The sequence below is a fragment of the Psittacula echo genome (genome assembly GCF_963264785.1).
Source record: "Psittacula echo genome assembly, chromosome: 9".
Taxonomy (NCBI): domain Eukaryota; kingdom Metazoa; phylum Chordata; class Aves; order Psittaciformes; family Psittacidae; genus Psittacula; species Psittacula echo.
In genome coordinates, this window is record NC_137745.1 from 9,681,187 (window position 1) to 9,706,549 (window position 25,363).

The following is a 25,363-nucleotide window of genomic DNA, read 5'->3' on the forward strand; positions in this document are numbered from 1 at the left end:
GATTACACACCGGAAATTATAATGTGAAGCATAAACTAAGAGCACCTTAAGATATAAAATGCAATAATGCAAGACAATGTGCCTTGCAATGTGTGTGCCACACACAAGTACGTCAGTGGGCAGGCATCAAGGTGTTTTATGGCAGAAGCCGAATGCTCATCCCAAGGGGAAAAACAGTTATATGTGCGCCTAGAAGTAAAACCGAGATGAACGAGTTGGAGCTGTCTGACAAGCTAAGGGAAGGAATGACGGTTTTTTGAAGGGATGCTACTTTTGGGTTCCTCGCTGCAAAGTTTCCCTACGAGCATCCCCGGGAGCACTAGAGGGCACTGTGGGATTTGGGCCACCCTGGCCTCCTCTTCCTCCTCCCGCCGCCGCCTCAGGGGTCCTGAACCTCCCTGCCAGGCCGGGAAGGTTATGCGGGAGGTGTTAAGAGAACCGGTAACACCGACATTTGAACGGCAACTCCACAAATTCCTGGGAAATCAAACGCTCGCTGGCATCCCTGCAAGCGGGATGGGACAGGCGGCAGCCCCCTCTGCAAGGCTTGGTAGCAGGGAGGTGAACTGAGCCTGCGAGCAGCTTAAAACCCTAAAAAGCCGCCTACAGACTGGCCTTTCCTCTGCCCTCGCTACCCTATTTGATTATAAGGTCTCTGTTGTGCTAACTGCAGATGATTTCACCGCGGAACATTCTGACATGCAAATGATAGCAATTAATGCCTTTGAAACAATTTATGATTTCCGGCCTACTTCAACATGTATTAGCATATACCTGGTTTCTTTAATATACACTTTGTTTTTCCAAAACCACAAACATAGTTGCTGGAATTTCATGTGGAAGTGCTTAAGGGGTTGAAAGTTAACACCTTTGTGAGCCGAGCAGTCTCACAGTTGCTGCTGAACAAAAGCCTCTTTGTAGGAGCTTTCTCGAAATGTTTTCTTAACATGTTCCAAGTAGTTTTAGGCAGGCAACTAAAGTAAACAAGATGTTACCATGATAAAAACACTTGTGAAAACATTACAGAGTGCACTTAGTAGTTTCTTTCACATAAACTCCCCTTCGTTTCATCAAAGTTAAATGCACATGAAGCAGATTACTAGCATCACTGCGATACAGGACCACAAGATCTCTCCAAAGGTCTGTCTCCCTCTTTTAAAGAATAGATTTGATTTTAAAATGGAATGGCCGTGATTAAACATGTCTAAAATATTATCAAATTAAAAAAAGAAAAAGGAAAAAGAAAGAAAAAAAAAGGGAGGGGAGGGGGAATATAAAACCCTACTCAGTCTTTTCCTTCATTTTTCACCCTGGATACCTTGCTGAATAACCCCCCTCCCTCCAGCAGGGATTTCCTGCACGACTTGCCGAATAAGGGGTATATATTTCTATCTGCAACAGTCTTTAAACACATGCAAATGAAATCAGGGATACAGTCAATTTCGAAGGAAAGTCACTCTGTGCTACTAATTGCTCCTTTCGCTGCCGCCTGCGAGTTGGGCCCTGGTTAACACGCAAGACACGTGTGGACCCTCCAGCCCTCACCTGGCTTCCCGCAGCTTGGCAGAAGGCCATCAGGTCACCGCGGTGAGACTGGACTTGTTTTGTTTTTAGGCTCGGGGAGAATTCTGGAGCACGCAGGGCGCTACTGTTTCATTAGGCATAGCAGAAGCCCCTGCTGCTATCAGTTACCTCTAACTGATACGACATCACGTGATAACCAATGGCTGATGGATTAAGGGGAGAATAAAAAAAACCACCCCACAACGCTAAAACTGCTACTTATTTCAAAAAGAAATAGGGAAATAAATGCATACAATAGCCCGTGTATCTGCTGGTTCTGATAAGCATCCTCCTGTTGGCTGTGAGTGAAAGACAACTAGGATCGTTATTTGTACAGTATTTATCTTTGAAATCAAGGGCCCTGTGGTGTACCTCACCTTGGGAACAAACACTACAGAACGATCACAGAAGAGTGTCAAATCTCTGGTTTTGATTTACCAACAGTTATGATATTTCTTCCTCAGGAGGAAAAGAAATGAACCATGTTTTAGACCTGCAAGTCCTTTTTTCTCCCTTAACTGTAGAATCATTTTATTGGCATACAGGGCTTTCATTCCACATGTAACTTCTCTTTGCTTTTTCTAACAGGCCTTTTTACTGAGGTAAGTGAAATTAAGCAATGCTCAATTGATATACAGGCTGTATTTCACTTGGTAAACAGGAGCTTTTCTCTTGAGGAGACTGTCGAAAGAGCTTCACGGATTATCCAAGTATCAGAAATAAACTTCAAGCATCTACCTGTTATCTTTTCATTGAGTAATGAATTCTGATAAATGGCAATATAATTTAAGGACGGATGCTCCACAGGAGGCTTGGAAGGCTACAGTATCATTTTATGAAGCAATGCTCACTTCCTAACAGCGTCAATACGCTGCTCGGGGACATTCATTTCTGCATTCGTTCTGGGTTAAATATCACTCTGAACAATAAGACTTTGTCTGGACACTGTAGAATTTGAATAATGAGAAAATTTACACGAGCTGATGGGTTTAAGAAAGTCACACGAAATATTTCTATTGAAAGGTTTCAATGAGGGGAAAAAAAAGATTGATGATAAGTATGTGATAAAAGAACCACCATTGTTGGAGCTGGGAATAGATGGAGCCACTTCAGGTCCAGCCTGGGCTGGTAAATGGTTTTCAAGTTATTCCTACCTAATGATTGCCCCTAGTATTTCCTCCAGGTGAACTGGGTCTACTTACTGAAACATCTCCAAAATTCCATATAAAAAAAAATCAACCCTGCCTCTGCCCACGCTGTGTGACTTAAGGGACGTATTTTCTACGTGTGGTCACATTAAGCAGGAAACCTGAAGCCAACAGATCTAATCTGGAACAGGGACTAGCACAGGAAGCAAAGGTGGCATAAACTGATGTAACGTGACTGCATAGGTTATTCTGATATCTAAGGCTACCGCAGCACCTCTCCCCTGCCTTAAGTGCAGTAAGATTTAGAATTGTTTTACAGGTCTAAAGGCTATAGTATGTCATAGGCATATGAATATGCTGGCAAGTATGGCGAGATTAGCATTTAGTTCACTTACGTGAACAACAGGATGAATTACAAGAAATAAGGCCACCCTTTATGGTAATCTACGACTAGCACCTTCTTATTTTGTAATCCTCTTGTAATGAAAACCTCCTCATTACCGCACCATTCCATATTTGTAACATATGTTTATACTAGGACCAGCGCTGCTTCTACTGAATTAAGAAGGGTTTTGCCAGTGGAAGCAGAACTGGCCCATTCTGTTCTGAGAACAAAAACCTATCTGTGCTATCTAACATCATCCAACAAACATCCCCTGCTTGCTGTTGCCCTTTCCTCCCTCCTGTAAAAATCCAGGGAGCTGCCCCAGAAAGAGCAGATACAGCTTCACATTTTGGGACTGATTCTACATATCTATCCTGAAGAATCCGATGTATTTATGTGGACTAACTTCATAAGGTCACTACTGCAAATGGGAGCAGAACCTGTCCCTTTGTGCATTTAAATCATAAGCATCGCTTGGGCACTTGGTCTCCTGTGATCTTATAGCCCTAGTACTTGAGAAAAGATCAGTGCCCAAACCTTCAAGAACCTGGGTGCATCTAAAGCATACGCGTACCTGGTCATCTACCCTGACAGAACACTCTTTTGTGATGGGAACACCGTTTCCTCCAGCTTGGAGGTGAGGGTGATGGTTTTGCTGTGGAGCAGCCATGTGTAAGTTATTAGAGCTCTGCCGGTCCTTCCCTGCATCAGGATGCACGCATTACCACATACTAGTCCATAATGCGCTGTTTATGCAACGTGTAAAACTGTGTTCTTTGGCAGCAAGGAAAAGGTCTGCAGCAAACTGCAGGGGCCCAATTAATATAATTATAGTTTATTTTTAGTAGTGTAGACTTTGTTCATTAGTTACTTATTTGACATAAATTAAATTTCACGTGATGTTCTGCAATTCTCTGTTCAATTACGGACTTAATTTAAGACTAAATTTCTAAATTAAAGTGAAATCAAGGTTAAATCAAGGTTGCATTGTTTATGTTATCAATATTGCATCTTCCAAATTATTTAAATAAATTTAAAAAAGGAAAAAAAAAGGCTGTGGAGCCGCAACTATTTTACAGCAATACACTGAGCAAGACCGTACTTTCCCCATGGAGCTAATTTACTATCCCCTGTTAAAACGTTCTTGAGCCTGTTCCAAAAGCCACTGAAGTGAAAGGGAGTTCTCTGTTGACTTCAATGGGCTTTGCATCAGGCCCACGGTGAGTGACAGCACACAAAATTTCAGGGCATGCTTTCTGTACAATGCAAGAGCCAAAAAGACAGTCCTTACTTTAGAAACGACTGGAAGTCTTCACATACTGCTTCACAGCCTGGCCATTTGCATACACCGTGTCCATACAGCGGATGGTTGTGTGAATGCTCCTCGTGGGATAAACTGGAGGAGAGAAAGAGAAAAGAGCAAAAGTGGCGTAACTGAAGGTACTGCACCAATTCATCTTCACAAAGACTCTGAAGAGCAGCAAACAACAGATCCTGAAGCATTCCTAACATCTCGCAGTACCCACCTGACTCTGCCCATGTTTTTTCAAAACAGAATTAAATACCATTTGCAGTGAGAAACATGTGTGTCATTCTTACTTAGCTATCCTCCTACATTTCATTCATTAATTAAAAGCTTTGTAAAGAATTTAAATTACATGGATGGGGGAGAAATCACTTGACAGACCCGCTTAATATCCTGCTTGATATTTTGCTAAGAAATTTATGAACATTGCATATTTACAACTCAACTTCGTCAGGAAGCAAAGTTGTCTCCACACAGCAGTGTATTCTTGTAACACAATACAACCCAACCTGAGGCTTTCCTCATCACTACAGAAAGAGGAAAAGCATTAGGTTTGCAGCCTTGCCTTTCCCACCATGTTACTTATTTACAGGGTTGTTTTGTTTTGTTCTTCGTTTTGGGATGGCTTTTTTCACCCCCGCTTACAGACTGTTTCTTTGCGCAAGTACAGACCTCTTACATCCCAGAAAAGAAGGTTCAAGATGTATTTTCAAATGCAAAATTCATCATAAAAAAAAGAACCTTGTAATCAAAGGATTCCTGAGCACGAGGGGTTAGTGGGGGCTATTAACCTTCAAAGGTTGGGCAGGAACGTCACAGAGCTTTCTAACTACTGAAACCTGGGTTAAAGAAGAAAAAAATGGTATGAGCACTAAGGGGTTAATCCTTCAGAGGGATTCCAATCAATACGTAATGATTTGGCTGCACTGATCCAAGTCATGAGATGCTTTGATCCAGGCCATGTGGTGCTCAGGGAAATGTATCTGTTGCACTAACTGATGAACCATATTCTAAAATATCTTCTTTATTCAACTTCTGCATGGAAACTTCTGAAGTAAAGGAATTATTTTTGCAACAATTTCCATAACCTTAGATGACTTTCAAAATAAAATGTCAAAATAATATTGAAATCTCTATTTTATGCTCACACACAGATCTATTTTTCATAGCCATCTTTTTACTACAGTATGCCTGTGCTGTATTATGGACTTCAAACATACACAAAGGATATGAACACATACCAGCATCTAGGTGTGGCTTTTATGACTTATTTTATCCTGGATCATAGGTAACTTTATGGATAAATGCTTATTTTTTCCCATTTTACTTTTATACACATGTGGAAATGCTGTTTATTCTTGTTCTGTAATATTATCTGCCGTGTACCGTAACAAGATTGTGTTCTTGTATTATTTCTGATGCACTGGATAGCAAGATCACCATAGAACACTCCCCTGAGATGTTATCCCAAATGCAAAGAAGTTGCAAGAGAAATTCTTGCCCGGACTATGCTACTTTTGACTTCAGGCCCATTGAGAATCTGAAGATAACTGAAGGTGGGGGTTTTAATTATTTTAAAGTTGTACGGGTTTTTTTTTAATTCAAAAACCATAAAGATCTCATTGGAAAAGTTATTACGAGTTGTACATAAACTTAATTATTTCACTGACATCTAAATTTTGGCTGTATACATATAGTTCTATAAGCATAAATGTACCTTTATCTATATCTATATATCTAGATCTATATCTATCCGTATATGTGTGTGCAAGGTAATTCCCTAAAAGAAGAACTGTAGGTGAAGAGATTTACAAAGGCCTTTTCTCTACAGGAATGCTACCCTGGTTTAACTTACTTTTGTTTAAAACGTGCAAGTGGGGAGAAGCTCTATCAGTTTATTTTTTAGAAGAACAAAGGGACCGATGCCTTCCTTGCAAGGAAATTGGAAAAATGCTGCACCACACATTTCCTCAGCTCAGACTGAGGGAGGATGGCTGAAGAACACCATCCACCCAAGCCACGCAGGCGTATGGTCAAACACCCTCCACACACATCAGGAAAGAATAATTCCGAAAATAATGGGGTTTATCATCTGCTTCCATACCTGAATGAAGCAAGGAGTGAGAAAGTAGGCTTTCATGTTAACACTCCATTAAAATCTATGAAGACTGTATATGAGAGTTATGATTTCAGTGTGCTCGGCAGAACCCCAAAAAAACATTCACCATATTAATTCACACAGCGCGCGTTACCCATGCACCAGGATGACTGCAGAAACGCCGGGTGATGCCAAGTAAGGAGTCAGGCCCCTGCAGGGTTTTAAGCACTGTAAATCTCATTATAATATCAACAGCACTCACATGGCTTAAACCCCCAGCAGGGCTTTTTAAAGTTTCTCTGTCAGAGCCTAAAGGCCATGGCCAAGTCAACGGAAAGAGCCCTACCGAGATTTGTATTTATTTTTTAAATCCAAGTGCAAATCTCTTTTCTTTCCAGGAAACTTGCACAAGACAAGACAAATGATGTAGGACATGATACCCTGGTACTGTGTCCAAAGAAAATGACAGAACACCAGGAGAGTATCAAACTGTAAACTATGCTCAGGATGTCAGACTAGTGCTGTCAATAACCAGAAAGACTGGTGTTGACTGTAAATGGCAACTTAAAAGGTCATTTTGCTAACACGATGCTAAGCGTAACTTACTTAACACCTACATACAGCTTCAACTGCCATTTGAAAAAGCTAAGCAACTTCTTCAACTTACCAAAACAGACACTTCAAAAAACCGTTCAGTACTGAAAGACAAATTCAGGCACCCTCCATAGGCAGCGTGTCTTTCCGAAGGCAGTTACTCCCATCCCACTCGGGGGGGTTTCAGCGGTACCTTTTGGTGACCTTTAAGTGTCAGTATCAGATGACTGCTATTTTATTCATCCCACTTTTGAAGATACTATAGAGTGCCACTTGTTCCCTGATAGAGCCTCAAGAAGCACCTCAAAACAAAACAAAGTGCGGGTTTATACAGAAGCAGATATAACGCACAAAGGATACAGCCATTGGAAATGAATGGAGAACTCTATTTAACTGATCTAAATACTCACTTTGTTTGAGCAAACAGAGGTGGAAAACGAAGATTTTAATCCAATACATAAACAAACAGCTTTGTGGGCACAATGCAAACCTATAAACTTAAATCATTCAATGATATTTTGTCTGCATGTGAGCATGGTTTATCTGGATGCATCCTTGGTCTCGCTGCCGGAGACAGACTTTTAGAAGATCTGAGCTTTGGCAAGCAGAAGCAAGTTTTAGGTCTGTTTGATTTCTAATGACACATTAGAGTAGGTGTTTGTTTCTGTCACCCTCTCTCCTTCCCAGGAATGCATATTCGTGGTTGGGTACTGGTGATGCAACACTAGCTAGTGGAAGTGATTTTATAACAAGACATAGTTTTCAAAGATCTGAAGGAATAAATGATAGAAAAATCAAGATTATGTGGGGTTTTTCTCCTTGTATTTGCATACAGAATGCTTAACACAACACAATTATTTCCAAATAATGCAATAGCACAGCCCTATTACATCGAAGTACAGCAAATAACCCTCTGGCAAGAAGAACCCCTTGCGTAAGTCAACTTATTCATGACATACGACAGAGTAACGAAATCCGTGTGGGAAGCTGAAAACTGCGTAAGTGTCCACTTATTTTCTGTTGCCTCCAGCCTGGTTTCCAGTAAGGAGAGGGGAGAAGGGCCAGAGGGCCAGGTACTTCCACAGCTCCTCTGTGCTTGCTGGATAAGAGGAGAGGAGTTTATAACTCCACTTTCTTCAACCTATATTGTTGTTTCATAGCCCCAAGGATCTCCAGAGAGTCTGGAAGCAGATTCACCGCCTACTCTGGCAGGGATGGCTGTAGAAGCTGCTACTTGCACAGCTCCGCTCTTTAGACTACTTCAGCCATTTAACTTTAATCCATTTGCTGTGCTACAGCATCACTGAAGAATAACTCCTTGGGATACAAAAGCTCGAAGATGGAGAAGCCACAGAGAGCTAAGCGCACACGGAGAGTAAAAATGACAGCAGACCCCCAAGAAAGATGCAAACACACTAGGTGTTGGGGTAAGTAGTGACCAAAGCACTAGCAGGAAAGCTACCCGAGCTGTATGGTTTAATTCAACCCATACTCAGTAACTGTGTGAAACTGGGTACCATCCTTATACAAGCTGGCCAAAAAGTCATGGGTGGATATAAAAACCAGCTGAGCAGAAGCCTCAGGAATAGTGCTTCTGCCACACAGTGAACCATATTTTAAATATTCATGATGCTGACATACTTCATATTCCACTCTCTCCCTTCCACATCTGCTTGGGCCAACGATCGTTGCCAAAATGCTGGCCGAAGTCAGTGATGTAGAGAAGCATCCCTGATTTTCTATTACAGTTATGAAACATCTGTTCACGTTCTAACAGTGCAGAGAACATGCCTGAGCCACCTGCACACTGAAAAATCAATAGCACATCTCCTGCTTTCCTCTTGGAAAGGGTTTGAGCACAGCACCCACAGAAACAGCACAAATGCCTTTTTTTCTGTAATTTTATTTTATTTCTCAGGGGCAATGGGAAGTGACCTCATCATTGCCAGCTGCCATGAAACCAATGTTCAGTGCGTGGAGCACAGGCAGGAGCACAGGACTCAGTCTCACACCACATTCCCCCTTGGCCTAAGTGGATGGCACAGACACTGAGGCAAAATGCTATGATTTTGGTCTTGTACAGAAGAAGAAACACAACTGGGAACCAACATGGGTCTCCTGTACTTGCGACTGCCCAGGGAGCTCTCAAGCTCATTAAAAAGCACCAACGGAATAAAGTTGGTGAAAATGTCACAAGTCTGTAAGTCAGGAACACTCGCGGCATTTGATTTAAAGTTTAAACGGAAGCAGTAACGAATAAATCCTTGCACTAACTGTACTTGAATGCAAGTTCCTGCCTTCATGGCAAAATCAATTGAATAAAGATATGTTTTGCAGTGAAGGTGCAAATCCCCCTGAATTCTTACTAAGGTGGCTCAGCACCTCCTTCCTCTCTAAATTGTCAATTTAAAATAAACCCCAGTCATTAAAATATATACATATTTTAATAAGTATTAAGTCATATACTGAAATGAACTACTTCTATATATTCGTACTTCCATCCAAGCCTCAGTATCTGCCCAGAAAGGAGGCATTTCATTTGAAAGGAGAACTGTCTGAGCAAGGTAAATACCTCTCCACTGCTGGATAAAGCTTAGCAGAGGGTCGCGGGCCTTCAGGAGAGGTGGCATTTGATGTGTACAGTCAGTGGCAGCTCTCTCCAGAACTGGTCTGGAAATTTTTGGATGCTTTTAAAGCTTCCCTTCCTCATTACTTTAGTCCACAGCCAGACCTAGGACTAGAAGAAGCTCATGTTTTACATCAAGCCCTATTGGAAGTAACAGGAGTGGTATATTACATTTTAAATGACTACACCAATTTAAGACAAATCAGGTTAAAACTGAAGCCTACAGGCTGAAAACCTGTCTTCTAATCGGTGTGCACTAACTTGTATACTCCTGTAGCATAAGGAAAGGAAAAAAACACAGAGCTGCAGCATTGCTGTAGTAACACCAGGCCAGCAATGTACCCCAAATCACTGCCCCCCATGCTCACACCTCTGTGGCACTGTTCTCTAAGCATCTGTTGCAAAGAGAGCACTGGAGCATCTGCAGCAAGGCTAGGACAAAATCTGGCTAACATTCCCTTTCTCTTTTACTCAGTGCAAAGAGTATAACCAGACTGAATAATTATACACATCATTTTCTGGTTTTGATCTATGCACTGAGGGTTTGGATTATTAATCAACATTATAACCCTCCAGCACACTCAAAGTACTACATACTTCTTCCGGTGGCACCCCCTCTTCCAACCCTGCAGCAGAACTGCCCCAGGGTCCAGACAGCCACTGCCCTACATCCTTTCCTTGGAGGAACTGAACCTATTTCTAGACCATTGAAAAGAAAAGCCCATTGCAAAAATTACCAGTATTGAATTCATCACTTATCTCGGGTGGAAGTTCCATTCCTGCACTTGAATTAACGAGTTTCTCTCTACTATTTAAAATTCTTATTTTTTGATTTCAACCTTGTGCCTAGGTACTGTAGTGAAAAGTACATCAAATATACCCAGACGCACATGATTTGAAACGCTGGATTTTAAATTCCAGCACTGCTAACTAATGAGAACAATTTTTTCCCTCTTCTGCTTTGTAGCATCACTTCGTGTACTTACATACCATAATCACATCCTCCTAGAGCCTCTATTTTTCCAGGGTGTAGATCTTTAATTCCCTTTAATCTGTCTTCATAGCCTATTCCCTCCAACGCCTTTATCATCCTAGCTGCTCTCTTCTATATTTGCTCCAGCTTCTCTTTATCCTTTCTGCAAGAGAGTGGCCAATTGTACATCACACTCTCGATGTGGTTTAACTGGTTCTGCCAGGAAAAAAGGACTCAGATGCAACACGCATGTTTATGCCTCCCATGACTGCATTTACCTTTTTAACTAAGACAAGGCACAGAGTGTCCCACCTTAATTTCTCAACCCTGATTATGCTTCAACCATTTCCCACACAACTGATGCTGAGCAGCTGACGTGTCATGTCAAACCAGCAGTTTGGAATTTTTATTTCCAAGCTGGGCTACTGTTTTACTTATCCCTGCTAAATCTCATTTGATTCCTCTCTGAACAGCCTCCTAATTTATTCAGATGAAACCGGATTGATTCAGAATCTTAGTTTAATTAGGAAAAAAATGTGATCCTGCCACTTTCTTGGGTCTAGGAGTGGGTTCTGGGTTTTTTTAACTAACTTTCAGCACAGCAATCCCATCCCTCTTACACACCCAACTCGTATGGCAGAGGGAGGTGGCAATGGCCAGGCTTTGGCCCCAATTCAGCAACGCTTTTAAGAACACATGTGAGTTTAAAAACACAGGATTATGCCTTGGACTTCTTCGAGACTGAGGTGTAAAATTACAAACCTACGTACATACTTTGTAAAAAGATCCGTTTGCCAGCCTAATTTTACTGTAATTTATATTCTGTTGTTACATTTAAATTTATAGTAAAAGAAAACACTGAGAAACAAGAGCTATTCTCCTTTAGCAAAACTATACTCTATTACATTTAGAGTTGAGGCAAGTCTTCCACCCTTACATTAACCAGCAATATGTCAACAAATACGATTAACAGGGATTATTCACATCAGTATTTTTCTCCCCTGTCCCACAAGCACACCAAAACCTGTGCAGAAGGTGACAGCCACATCACATACAGCCTGGGGGCTCACTGGGTGTGCCCTCACCCACTACATGTCTGTGCGGTCACCAGGAAAGTGCCCCTTGGGAAAATGTTTATCAACTAATAATTCAGTTACATAGTGACTGCAAGGGAGAAACACAGCTAAAGCGTCGCATCCTCTCTGCTGCATGCTTCCCCTGCGAAGAATGCTATTTAAGAAAGCAGTAAAATTGAGAGGACACAAGCCTGCTTCCCCAGGGAAGCATGCTGAATCATACAGGTAGTGTAAATATCATATGCTGCTGCAGGTGCTAGTCTATTTGTTTGTGTTTACTAAAAGGCATAACAAATAGTCACACTGAAACAGAACAGCATTTGGCATTGGAATGATAGATGCCAGAGCAGCCATAAATCACATTCACTTGTTTGGATTTGAATCACTGAGCAATACTAACACTACAGCCCCCCTTCTTCAGAGAGATTCTTTGACATAATTTGTCCCTTTCAGGAGCAGCATGGCAATGCACAGCGCTGAAAGGCTCAGCATCCTTCCCCAGCATGACACAGCTGAGAAAAACCATGCAACAGTGTGAGAAAAGGAGGGAAAAAAACATTAAAACCCCGAGAATGAAGTAAGAGACTTGCGTGACATGTAGGGCCAGCTAACATCGCTTCCAGCTTTGCAACTTCTGAGTTAATTCACAGTATAAACAACGAGGAAAATGTTTCTTCCGAGCAAGACTTCCTGTAAACTGTTCATTAGAGCGGGGCTGGTGCACCTGCTGATTAACCAGGCGCTCCAAGAATAAACAACAACCCAAGCCAGCCAGATTGTTCTGGAATTTGCTCTGAGCTGATTTTTCTTCCTCCATGTTATAAATTGGATTCTACAATAAAACAAACAGCAGAACATAGGTTGCCGAGAGTTAAAAATCTACTTTTTACACTACATTGACCACAGCACCCACAGGCACAGCTACAATGTCTTTCTATGAATGGGACAGATTGCCATATGGATGCAGACACTGAACAAGCTGTACAACTCCTGGCGACAAGTGCCTAGGGGACTGTCCTATATTAGCACCACCTGTGCTGTGGAAATTGTGCTCTGTGTATGAAATGGCATTTAAGGGCCCATCATGATGTTATTTTTGAGTACACACGCAAAAGGGAAAATTACAGTTAAAAAGAATTTGCTGGTTAGCGGATCTGTTGCTCAGCTCCTGAGATCGCTTCCCAAAGGAATAGTTATCTTCTTTATTCATGCAGCCCAAAATGACAAGCTGCAACACATATCAGTAGTTTTCCCTGCCTGGGCTTATACCATCGTTTTAATCAGAAGAATACACTATATAATATACATATGTCTTTCCTGATCACACAGAAGAAATTAACACCCTCCCACCTGAAAAACGCCAGCTCTATGGAAAAACACCCCACGGCATTACACAAACACTGCTCCAGCAGCAAGCAACGCAGCATAAATCTTCCTCGGGCTCCTTCCCCCATCTCTCAGTGTGCAGCAGGTAGAGCCACAAATCCCAATGACCAAATTTCAGCATGCATCTCGCTACTTGGGAAATACAACCCTGTCTTGGTGACAAAAATAGAGCTCCAGATTAACACAAGATGTTGAGAAAGGAGGGAAAAAGGAGAAGAGGTTTGAGCAGTACCTAGCTGCTCTACTAAGAGATTTCCCCCTTTCCAAACTGCAAGAAAAAAAAGGATGCCAAAAAAAAGAAAAGTAAAATAAATTGAATTAAAGAAAAACAGTTGTAAAGTGAATGTTACAACCTGGGAAAAATGATGTCATTTTATTGAGAAACTCATTTTTTTTCCATTAAACCACAGTGAAACGGATAAAGTTTATACAGCCTAATGGTGGAGTTTTACTTTAAATGCTACTCAATACCTTAGCAATATGATATAACATGATCTAACAGCTGTCATACTAACTGCTCAATTTTTATTGAACAGCAGAGAAAATAGTCACACAAAAATCTCCTAACTTCTCCTCTACTTTAATGGCATCTTCAAGGGTGTTTCTTTTCCACTCTCAGGCTGTGATACATATGATAAAAAAAATACCACAGCTCTTCATTAGCTCCGGGTTCAGCTCTTTAGGAATCAGATCCCCTGAGCAAATGGTAAGGGAGGACAACTTGCACACAGGAGGAAATAAAAAGAAACAGGAATCCACGGTGCAGTAAAACAGAAACAGGTCCCTTTTTAAGACTACTACATAAACACCTCTAATAAAAGAAGAGGACAAATTTTCATTGGACTTCAAGTATTTAGACAGGCATGTTTTAGTAAAAGTTTAACTGCAAAGTGCATGCAATTAACAGAAAGCCATCAGCTATTTCTCTGGTATGTAAAAATAGCATTAAGCTGTATTAAACGCACGTGTAAGTATCTCAGTTGCAAGAAAAGGGAGGAGATATGCAAAGCACTCAGATATCAAACAATGATCTGTTGGCCAGATGGAGGAATAAAACAATACATATGCTAAAATTTGGAAAAGTTCTGTTAGGCGTCTTGCCAAGGCTCACCCAATCTATTTTAAGTGCTTTTTGATACATTAGCTTAGTGTTTGGAGTTGTACAACTCATGGTTATTACACGGGACCAGAAAGCAGCGAAGCGTTGGCGTGCTGCAGCTCCCCGATGCCGGGGCAGCTTCCAAGTGTCAAACACAGCACCCTTATTCAGCACAGGGCTGCACCAAACAATCCCACGCTGGTTAGCTTTGCACCTTTTGTAGGGAAAACCAAATAAAATAAACTAGAAATAATCCTACAGGGTTCAGGGAAACACGTCTTTGAAAAGCATAATTTGATTAAAGAGCTCGTGGGCAGACTGAGGAACAACGGTGTTATACAACTGATTTAGCAGCAGGTTTCCCAAAAACGCAAGTGCAGCAGCAGACGTGGTGTGGGCAATGTGAAGGACACCACACACCCCGCTTTGGAAACACCAATAATAAGAAGTGCCTGATAAGGCTTAAAACCGAAAATCAGTAACTCCAGGTCTGACGCACGGCTGGTGTTTTTTTAAAGCTGATTACAGAGAGAAGTGACTCGGACAGAGGAGCACAGAGTAACTGCTGGTGATTTCTTTGGCAGGAGAGCGAGCACTAAGGGATCAGGTAGTGGGATGCTCTGGGCTGTACCTGCACATAATAAATAGAGACGGCTGGGCCAGTGCCCTGCTCTGGCTGTTACAACATCACCGTCACCAAACAGCCTGACCAGCCCTACAACCATCACACCTGTACCAGGTGAAATGAGAAGAGACAGAGACGCCATGCTGCCGATGGTTTATCGGATGCACAGCTGAGCATCCAGGCTCGGCTCAAGTCTCCAGCTCCAACCTGGCTCTGCAGCGAGAAAGCTGCATGGAGACACCCAAGCTGCTCAGACCATGGGTAACAACATCAGGGACATGATGGGGTTTGTGTACATGGAGCGATTAAATACCTTCTGGGAGGAAAGGCCCCAGGAACCCCGCTTCTTAAGAAAGAGTGGATATGAAGTAACCTAATCTAACAAACTCTGCTGATGGTAAATTATAACGAGCTAAAATCAACCGCACGGCGCAAATGAGAGGAGCCGACACGGATGAGCAGATTTCATGCTGGCACCAGTGCAGAACGAATACCAGGGACTACATGGAGAGGCAGGCCAAGAGAGGATCAGGCCCATGGAGCATATGAACTGCAGGCTGAACTGTTTCATCCCAAGCATTAATAATGGACCAAAGTCTGTAATTCTTAATTGTGCTGAATCCTAATGCCTTCATCTAAGGGCCTTGGGATTTTGATGGAGGATCAGCTGGCATGGAAGATAACAACAGTAAAACACATTGCATTAAGCCTAACCAGCAGATCAATGGTCTGCCATGTCATTCCTCTTACTTCCCTTCAGAGCCTTCCCCAGATTCCTTCCTCCTGTGATACTGGTGAGAAAATGTCATTTAAAAATCCCCTTGTTTATTTTGTTTTTCCTATGAGATGGGTGCTTGCATATGTGGAAGGATAAGACTCAAACATAGATGGAAAGGGTATAAAGACAAGGGACAAACATGGGACTGCTGGCAGATGGACAAAGGTCTCTTGGATATGCAGCCTATACCTCCAACTCTTCAACTCTTGCAAATACATGCAGTTCCTAAATGAGTATGTCTGGACTTTCAATACCTCACTGGTTTACATATGGCCTCCACCATTCTGTTGCTGCTACAGTCACAGAACAATGCCACAGTATGGGACCAGCACATAGGTGCCTGCACCACTCCAAAACACACTCAGACCTCCTGGTTCAAGCCCAAGCTAGAGCAAACCCTGATCACTGCAAAAGACCAATGAATTCTGCACCATTCTGCTTTTCCAAACCGACCCTCATCGGGAACATTGCCAAGCATGCAGGTTTTGGGATGCCCACTGCGCATCAGGTTATAAAGTTAGTGTTAACCTAAATTGACCAGGCATTTGTTTTGCTGTTTTTCTTAAGAAATTAATCCAGCTTCCCCCAAATAAGATGCAGTGGAATGAGGTGAAAAGTGGGTTCTGTCCTTGACATTTTCATGCACAGCAGACATACTTAACTGGCTCCCGTTACTTATTTATTTACTTGTGTAGAGAAAATGCTTCCTACTGAAGAAACTCAAATGCTGATAAGATGATGAGAGGTTTGCATGCTGGTTGATGGTCTCACTTTCGCTTATCCTGAGTGAATACAAGTATCTATAACTAAGTATTTCCCTTAGGGTACTGATGACTGAGGTATGTTTATTGCATTGAGTGAATTTATATATATAATCAGCACAATAAACATTATTAAATTGTCTGAGTAAAATCAAAGCATGAAACACACAGTCAGTGCTGAATTCTAATGATGCTGAATGCCCATGATTGCATGGGGAAAGGATCTTAACAAGCCTTGATTTGAGCTTTGGCATCCGCCTCACAAATCACACGAAATGTTCTCTCTTTAATAGTGCTGAATATTGATAAATGTCTCTGCACGGCACAACAGGGAAGTTGGTCTCTATTGGCAATCTTTACCAAAGTGTGTTTTTTCCTTCTCTACACTCAAGGGTTTACCCTGAATGATTTAATTATAATTTTCCTTGTGTAAGACAAATTAAAGAGGAGAGTAGGAGTGTCATACCAAAGCAGATTATTTATCTCCTTAACAGATTGCTGTGCACCAAACCCCAGAGCTGCTGCTGCCGCTACTTACAGAAACTGGGCGAAATGTGGGACAAAAGCATAGATGTAATATACATTTAAAGCCCAAATGAACAAAAGCATTAACCCATTCTTTCCCGTTGGAATTGTTTCATTCTTGTGAAAGCCACAAACACAGAGCAAAAAGAAATCAAGCGACGCACCACGATGCTCCCTAGCCCCTGCCCAGGATGCCTCCTGCTTTCGAATGTGGTTTTGCTTTACAGACAACCCTGAGGTGACTCTGGCCAACCGCCTGCCACTTGCTTTTTGCCACAAAGGAGAACTTCTGCTCCAAGCATGGCACCCCCATAGTGGCCAGCATCACCAGTGACACTAAGAGCTGTATCTCTGCAGCCAGCACAAGACTGAAGGTTTGCTGTGAGCACCATGAGGCTGGGATGGCGGCACGGTGCCACGTGGGCATACCAAGCAGCCAAGGACCTTTTTCCTGATATTTTAAGCCCTGTGTTTATAACCAAAGCATGCTTTTACCCCAGATGTATTGCAGAGCTGCTGCTCGGCTGCTCACTTTTACGCAGGTCAGCCAAGTGCCTCCTGTCTTGCAGGTCTGCAGCAGCCTCCCAACCCAATCTGTGGGATCAGGAACCCTGTAAAACACAGCTGAACTATCTCAGTGACATGTGCCAGAGATGACAGTGATGATAGTAACTCCCACATAACCAACTTGCCTCCCGCAGCCCACTCCTTCTCAAAAGCCTAAAAGGAAGGGGGAGAAAACAGCTTTACAGCACACCCTAAAAGTTAATGTTACCTGTATATGATTATTTATTGCTGCTGGGCAGTCGTTATGACGTGCCTGTGCTTAACTGTTAGGACACTTACAGCTTTTACTATGTGCTTTTTATTGTTGTTAAAATCTAAATAAATAGCTCTTGGTTATACCAAGAGCAAAGCTCACAGCCAGCTGCACAGAAGGTGCAGGAATGAGAGGAGAGAAACCATAACCCAAAATCCTGCCCTGGCGAGCCCAAGCTGCGGGCTTGTATGATGGGAGGTGGAAGGGCTGATATCTCCCTTGTAAGCCCTTCCAACATCCCCATCTGACCCGAGCTTGGGCTAGGAACCACCTCCACGTGCCACTTGTATTTGCAGGCTCAGCTGCTGTGCTGAACCAGCTGGGTTCAAGAACATACATGGATTTCAGAAGTCTAACAAACTCATGCTCCCATCAGACCCATGACTTTTGCTAGTCTTAATCTTTGCAATCAAAAAGCCTACCAAGCCCTGCTCATGCCTGTGCTCACGTTTTTTGTAAATACACTAAAATTTCACCTTCTGTGCGCCTTCAAATCTGCATCTGATGGTGGAGCACAGCTACTCTTTCCTCACTGCTCACACACCACCCCAAACTCCCTGCCTGTAGATAAATATCCTTTCAGAAAGGAAACCAGTGCAACACATCTCAACAAGAGGAGTTTCTGTGTCATATGAAATCCAGGCAGGCACCACAGTGCCTGATGAGACTGCAAAAAAACCCTTAAGTGCATCAGTAGGCATTCTTCTGCGTATAGTCTCCTGCTCTACTTATGGATAAAGATGTAATTCAATCACTGCAGCAAATGGATGGTATAAACCCTCCATGTACCAAACAGAGGCAAGATAAAGCAGAATCTGTAGCTCTCTTATTTGTAATCCTAAATACACCTGGTTTTATATTTTGATATTGTAGTAGAGAACTCAGTGGATATTTAAGAAAAGTATAATGGCAAGCTTTAACAATGCAGCTATCAATTCAAGCACAGAGGATTTTAAGTGTTCTAAACTAAAAGAAAACCTCAAACAATAGAAATGGCAAGTTTATGCTTTCCTTATTAACTTATTTGGAACTGGACTAATAAAAACTTACGTATCACCTTGTTTGTAGATCCCAGTTGCCTCCAGGCCACAATTACAGGACTCAGACACATGGACTTACAGTCTGCTGAATAGTATACATATTCTTACTTCAGAACAGATTCCTGTATTGCCACTGCATTTCAAACTAAACAGCAAAGGCATACTGTTTCCTCACTTAGACTCCCATTAGCAGACAGTACATGCCTTTATCTAGTGATAGAAGATCCATTGCACTGCATAGGTTTTTATTTTATATGCTCAGTAAGAAAAACATAGATAAAAAATTTATTGAAAAATCATAAACCCATGTTGTTCAGCTCCATATGCAGCAAAAAGGGAATTTAATTGTTTAATAAACATTAAATTGTTTTCAGTATCCCATGTAAGTCTTCATGAAAACCATGTCCTTGACACTTGCATACATTATAAATGTATACGCTGATGTTCCCCCACGTGTCCTTGCAATGGATATAAAATGACGCCTTACATACACAGCAGTTCTTTCAACACTGGGTGTGCTCTCCTTTAAAATCTATCTATTCCCAACAGCACTATTTTCTTAACATTAGAAAGATATAAGAGGTATTCATATAGCTTCCCTATCAATCTACTTTCAGACCACCAGAAACATAAACTCTATGGCTTAAAAATTCCATTATCCTCTTTCTAATGAATGAAAGGAGGACAGAAAGACAAAGCCATCAGTTTCCATAAAATCCAGCTTTCACTAGTGTCTGCTCTAACATTTCTAGATGGGCAAAGGGACCGTCCTGAATGCAAAGAAGCACTGCCCTCCCCGCTGCGCCCATGCTGCTCACACATTCACAGAGACCCTTCTCATCCTCCTCCACAGCCAGCAGTGATGCTGAGGCTGCAGCAGGAGCTGGTACCCACAGCCCAAGCTCCTGAGACTGTCTCTGTCTCACTGTAAGCAAAAGTTATGTTGTTAGACATGCCTCAGTGAAATCTGGGGGTGTAAAGAAACAAACCTGCAATAAAGCATCCTTTGGAATAAAGCAGAGCCCGCGCCAAGAAGCACGTCAACAGACAACCCCTGATTTAAGCCATTTCTTGTAACAATGCAAGCCTAGCAAGTATAAATTAACTCACACTTTAAAAAGCCAAACAACACCAGTTAGCTAATTTTATCAGCACTTAAAAATTAAAAAAAAATCCACTTTGTTTTAAAGAAACGCGGTGAACTCAAGCATATCCTGTCATGTGAAAGCAGGTAAATACAGAGGTGGAAAAAAAAGGAGGGAAAAGGAACATGTTAGACAAGAAGGGGCACTGAAATTTGGCAGATAAACAGGTGGTGAAACAGCCTGTACTGACCAACAGATTTTATGCCTCACCTCCAGCCTGCAAATCCGAAACACATCAATAGCAACACCACCCATGATGCAAAACTCAAAAAACCCAGCTTACACTCTTCACACTTCTCCCAATACGCTTATCCAATGCACTTCTAATTAGCTAATTGTGCCCACATTGATCCAATTAACAAGCCATAAATATCTGAACAAAAGGAGCATATTCTGCCCAGTGGAGACTCTATTCAACCATGCCAAAACCAGACAGAGCAAGACGTGGAGGACAAAACCAAGGCCAAGGCGGCTGGCCACAACTCCCAATGATTCTGTCATCATTTCGGCACGCTCTTCAGAGATGCTCCCGGGTGGAAGCCCCACCAGCACCTACCTCTCCCGTTTAGGAGTGTGGACTGATAGCTGTCCATTAGTTGAGGCGTGTGGGTTGATGATTAAGGAGGTCTTAGACGGGGCGGAGGAGGAGACACAGGTGGTGGACAGGTCCAGGCTGCTGTGGTTGTTGCTGGCTGCCTCCTCCGCTGTGTGCGAGCTTGTCACTTCCTTCCAGAGCTGCTGCAGTTCTGTTGGAATCATGCCTGAAACAAACAAATTGGATAATTAAATCAATTAACAGCTAATTCGGCCGTCTTCAAACAGTAATTAAATCAAAGAGTCAGTAAACAAAGCCTAGTGTTAGGTTTGTGTGTGTGTGGTTTTGCACATGTATTTTTTTTAATAACTGAAGTCTAATATTAAACACTGCACCACTCTGCTGAATCTTCTCATATGCCACCTGAGATACCTGTGTAATGCAAGACGTGGGCTATAGGTAGGGGATTTCACACAACACGACACCACATACATACACTGCATTAATCATTATTATTTTATGTGATTTTTAGACAAGAAGCCCCATTTCCAGGTCCCTACTCAGGCAGAAATCCCCATGAACTCACAGCCAGGCCAATAGCAAAGGTGGCCAAACATTACTCTGCAGTCAGCTGGAGAAATTTATTAATTTATTTTATTTTCCTTTTTTTATTATTATTTTTTATTTTTTTAAGGAAAGTGAATACTTTCTAACCTCTTTTTAAAAGAAAAGAAGGTCTTAGGGAAAAAAAAATACTCAGCTTTACTATTATGACAACATGAACCACAATATGACTCATTTTGTGCTTAAGTTTTAAATGATGACAAATAGCTTTGTTATTAAATACAGTTTTTATTAATCACTTTTAGACATAAATTATGAATTCATATTGTCTTCCTGAAATGCTTTTCAAATTTTAACAGTCAAATTGATTATACTATGATTATTTCATTAACACACCTATCTTTCTCATTAATTTTGGTTTCTCGAACTGTTCACTTAATTGATGGATGTGTCTACTGAAAAACTGTATAACTTTCTACACAAGTAACACTATTATTACTGTCATTTCTTAGATCAATGCTAATGAGCCATTCAAAAGTAAAATCAAAACATAAAATAAGCTTCAAGAAATCATAATAATAAAAAATATGTATTTTTTTACGGTGTCAAAATGGACATCAGGTTTAGGACACAGCATTCAATAAGTAATACAAGCAAAAACTTCGCAAACTTCCAGGCTGGAAGAGGAGCTGCACGCGTCAGCATGACACAGGCTCACACTGAGATCATGCTTTTGGATAAAGCTTATGTTTGTGACATGATCAAACAAGTCAAGTTGCTCTCACTGAAGACTAGATCAGTGCTCCTTCAGAGAAGGCCATGGGAAAAAATTAGCAGTAGAGACGCATCACTTAAATATTCAGGGTAAAACAGATTAACAAAAGCCAGTGTCTGTGTGTTTTTAAAGAGGTTTTTCATCACTGTGCTCCCAGATCATCACTGGGATGACTGTTCATTGTTTCACCATATTGTAGCACCGGAGCTATCCTAAGGAAACCTGCCATTTTCTGAGTGTACAGCTGCAGCTCACACAGGCATGTATCTCACCAAACCTAAGGTATCGAAATAAGAAAAAAAAGGCAATATGCATTATATTCATTTGAAACACATAATAAAAAATGCCAAGGTCTAAATTTAATTTATTTTTGTCATTTAGAATACAATGGATAGATAATCATCTCAACGTGATCAGCCAAACATCTTTACTTTGCTAAACTGTTAAAGATTTTAATTATGCTAGCTTTGGAGAGCACTGGTCTAATGAGGCGATAGACTCCAGAGAATCTAAGTGGTTAAGAACTGTGAAATGAGTCTGATAGGATTTTTTTATATTCACCGTGGATCGTTTGCATATCAAAGAGGAGTAAATTATTGCACGACAGACCAATAACCTTCCCCGCCTTTCTGAGAGTAGCATTAACAAAAACAGTCGGTCTCCAGTAACGGTTCACTACAAAAAAATGCTAAAATCCTTAAGTATCTGCAATTAATATATATTATGAAAAAAGGCTTCAATTTATACATTAAGTGATCAGATATTCTTCGGACACATCCGTTTCTCTAAAGCCACGTCATTTGCCTTTCATCAGACCCAAATGCCAATTACATTCTGACCGATTTTGTCCCAAATGAGCATTTAGTTATTAAACATATTCAATTATTACTTGTCCCTTGAAATTAAACCTCTGAGCAAATTAAACAAAGACAAAGGTCAGTACAGAAGCCTGTGTCCTGTTTTGCTGTGTCGGGCTATTATTTTCAAACACCTTGCGAAGTGACAGTGTGGGATGTATTTTTAGCCAACACGCTTGACAGGACTGTCTGCACACTAACAATTACCTGGGAGCACGGCTGACCCCTACACCACTGTTTACTCAATTGAAACAATAGTGAATAGACTTGTCTGTTGATAACATATTGATAGGAGACCATATGAGTCGACACCTATTTTTATTTTCCAGAATAAGCAAATAGGGAAAGAATAACTGGCCTTTTTTTCTCTTCTTTTTTTTTTTTTTTTTTGCCACCACTCCCTTATCTGGATTTCTGCAGGTTTTTAATTAGAGGCTGGCTGGCATCCCCTCTCCCTGTTCCCTTTTCTCCTCTCCCCTTCCCATCTCCTCCTGGTCACTTCTGGATCTATTAATGCTTCATTTATGCAAGGAAAAGCTTGCAAGTGTTACAGCTGTTAAAATACATATACACAATATTTATACCTACATACACTTTCATATTTATATGCAGATCTTCCAGAAGCCAATAAAAAGCTGTTTGCTCTAACTTCCTATATAAGTGTAGCTCGTATTAGTACTAATGATAACTATGCCAAATACTGAAAGTAAAACAAAATACACCCAATTGTGTGGGGAAAGAATGCTGAGGATAATAAGGAGGATTTCAGGCTGGGTGATGTTAATTTCAGGAGTTAAGTGTGATGTCATCCTCATCTACACACAATCATCACTTTAAAATGACAACATCAATTAATTGATAAAATGAAAGCTAGAAAAAGCCCTTCTCCTCCTTCCATGGATTTTGTTCTTTTAGTATAATTCTGGAGAGAATTCCTACCAAGCCTGTCAAACTGGGCAGCTGAAAGGTGGGCTCATTACTCACCCAGCAAAATGGTTAAATAAAATAATAGAACAAATGGTAAAAGCAAGTCAAATAGATCCACAAACACTTGCAATAAATGATGTAATTTACCATTTAACAATTTCATTTTAACTGCGAGAGCTAAATTCCCAAGATCACTGCTGCTGGTCCTGCAACTTTCTACATACCGGAGTGGGACTGAGCCCTGAAACTGCCAAATCCACGGGAGCAATCAGGCACTCAGATGCCTCAGTCCTATTATTTTCACTCACGGGTGATCTGAAGTGTGATTTGCAGATTCATTTTGCAGCCACTAAAGATTCCGCTCTTGCAGCTCAGAACAGTGCTGAAATGCGGTTTATTTTTAAATTGCCACTATGTACAGATGTAAAATCTAGATTATAGATGTGTCTAAATACAAAGCAGCAAAGATTCCACAAATATAACATTAAAGGATGTGGTATTTTGTGTAAGACAATAGGCGAGCACTAAAAACTAAAATGAAACTAAAATACTGCTTTAAACAAAGTATTAGATCTGAAAACATAACAAAAATATCACTTATGAAGCAGCATTCTCTCCTTAGAAACATTTATTACTATTGGAGATACTTAAGAATAAAAGCAAAATGCTTTTAACTGAATTCACAGCTACATTTACTAAGGGGATGAGATTGTTTTACGTGCACACTTACAGTATTTGTCTCAGTCTTGCAAACTGTTCTGAAAATAAAAGGGCACGATGCATGTAATTCTTTCTTTACACTAAGAAGTGTCCATTACCAATTATTTTAAACTATAGCCCTGGCTCTTCATTGCATTTTTCAGCACAACTTGTCCCCTTGATTATGAAAGAAAATGTAGGCACAGGTTTAAAAAATGTATGTTGTGGGGACAGTTGACAGATTACTGCTCACGGAACTCAATTTCCCAACCCCAGGTATCACCGGCTCAAAGACAAACAGAGTTGCTCAACCTCTTTGTGTCCTTGTACCTCCATACCCAGGTGACCATGTTCAAGCAAGCAGAAAGTTGATTTAAACCTCATAACGACATCAGTTTTAAGCCATCGTCTCTCTGATAAAGAAAAATAAAATATCATACTGTACTGCACCCTGCCTGAATTCTCAAGTTACTCCTTCCTCCCTCCACCAGCCCCTGGCTCCGGCTTCCTCCAATGCTCACAACTCATTTGCCTGCAAGAACCAGCCCTTTCTGCTTATGTTTATGTCGTCTCCAGCGTGCAAGTCAGCACCCCTTAGGTTTTAAATACGCTTCTTCGCGAGGACTAATAGTTATACTACCCTGCTAACCATATCAATCAATGCCATGACTGCTGAATTACCTACTGGTGTCTCCGATGTGTTACCGCACAGATTACACTTCATGCATCACCACATTCATTTCTTTCACATTACACATGAGCGTGTCTTGTCACTGCCCAATTGCCCTCCTTTGGACAGCTTAACTGATGTACTATACAATGAACCTTACTGAGCAAACTTAATAGCATAGGAGCTGTGGGAAAAATTAGAAAGGTTGAAGCCTGAGTCTGGAGGGTGTGTGGGAACACCCTGGGATGCTTCCAACAATAAATCTGAAGCATAATTAATGCACGATACAACATTCTGCAAGTATAAATGGAATTTCATCTACGTGCCCTTTTTCCTAGACTCGTTTCATGCCTTCTCCCCATCAGACTGTGCATCGCTGGTAACTGAC

General features: G+C 41.3%; 1 protein-coding gene across 1 annotated transcript in view; it reads right to left on the reverse strand.

Annotated features, from left to right (window-relative positions):
* The window catches only part of FOXP1 (forkhead box P1), a 342,476-nt gene that overhangs the window by 42,972 nt on the left and 274,141 nt on the right, over positions 1–25,363 (reverse strand). Inside the window, exons 8-9 of the mRNA XM_080625719.1 lie at positions 20,505–20,709; positions 4,388–4,492 (exon numbers count right to left, since the gene is read on the reverse strand). Of these exons, the coding sequence (XP_080481845.1) occupies positions 4,388–4,492; positions 20,505–20,709 (310 nt within the window). The remainder of the gene's footprint in view (positions 1–4,387; positions 4,493–20,504; positions 20,710–25,363) is intronic.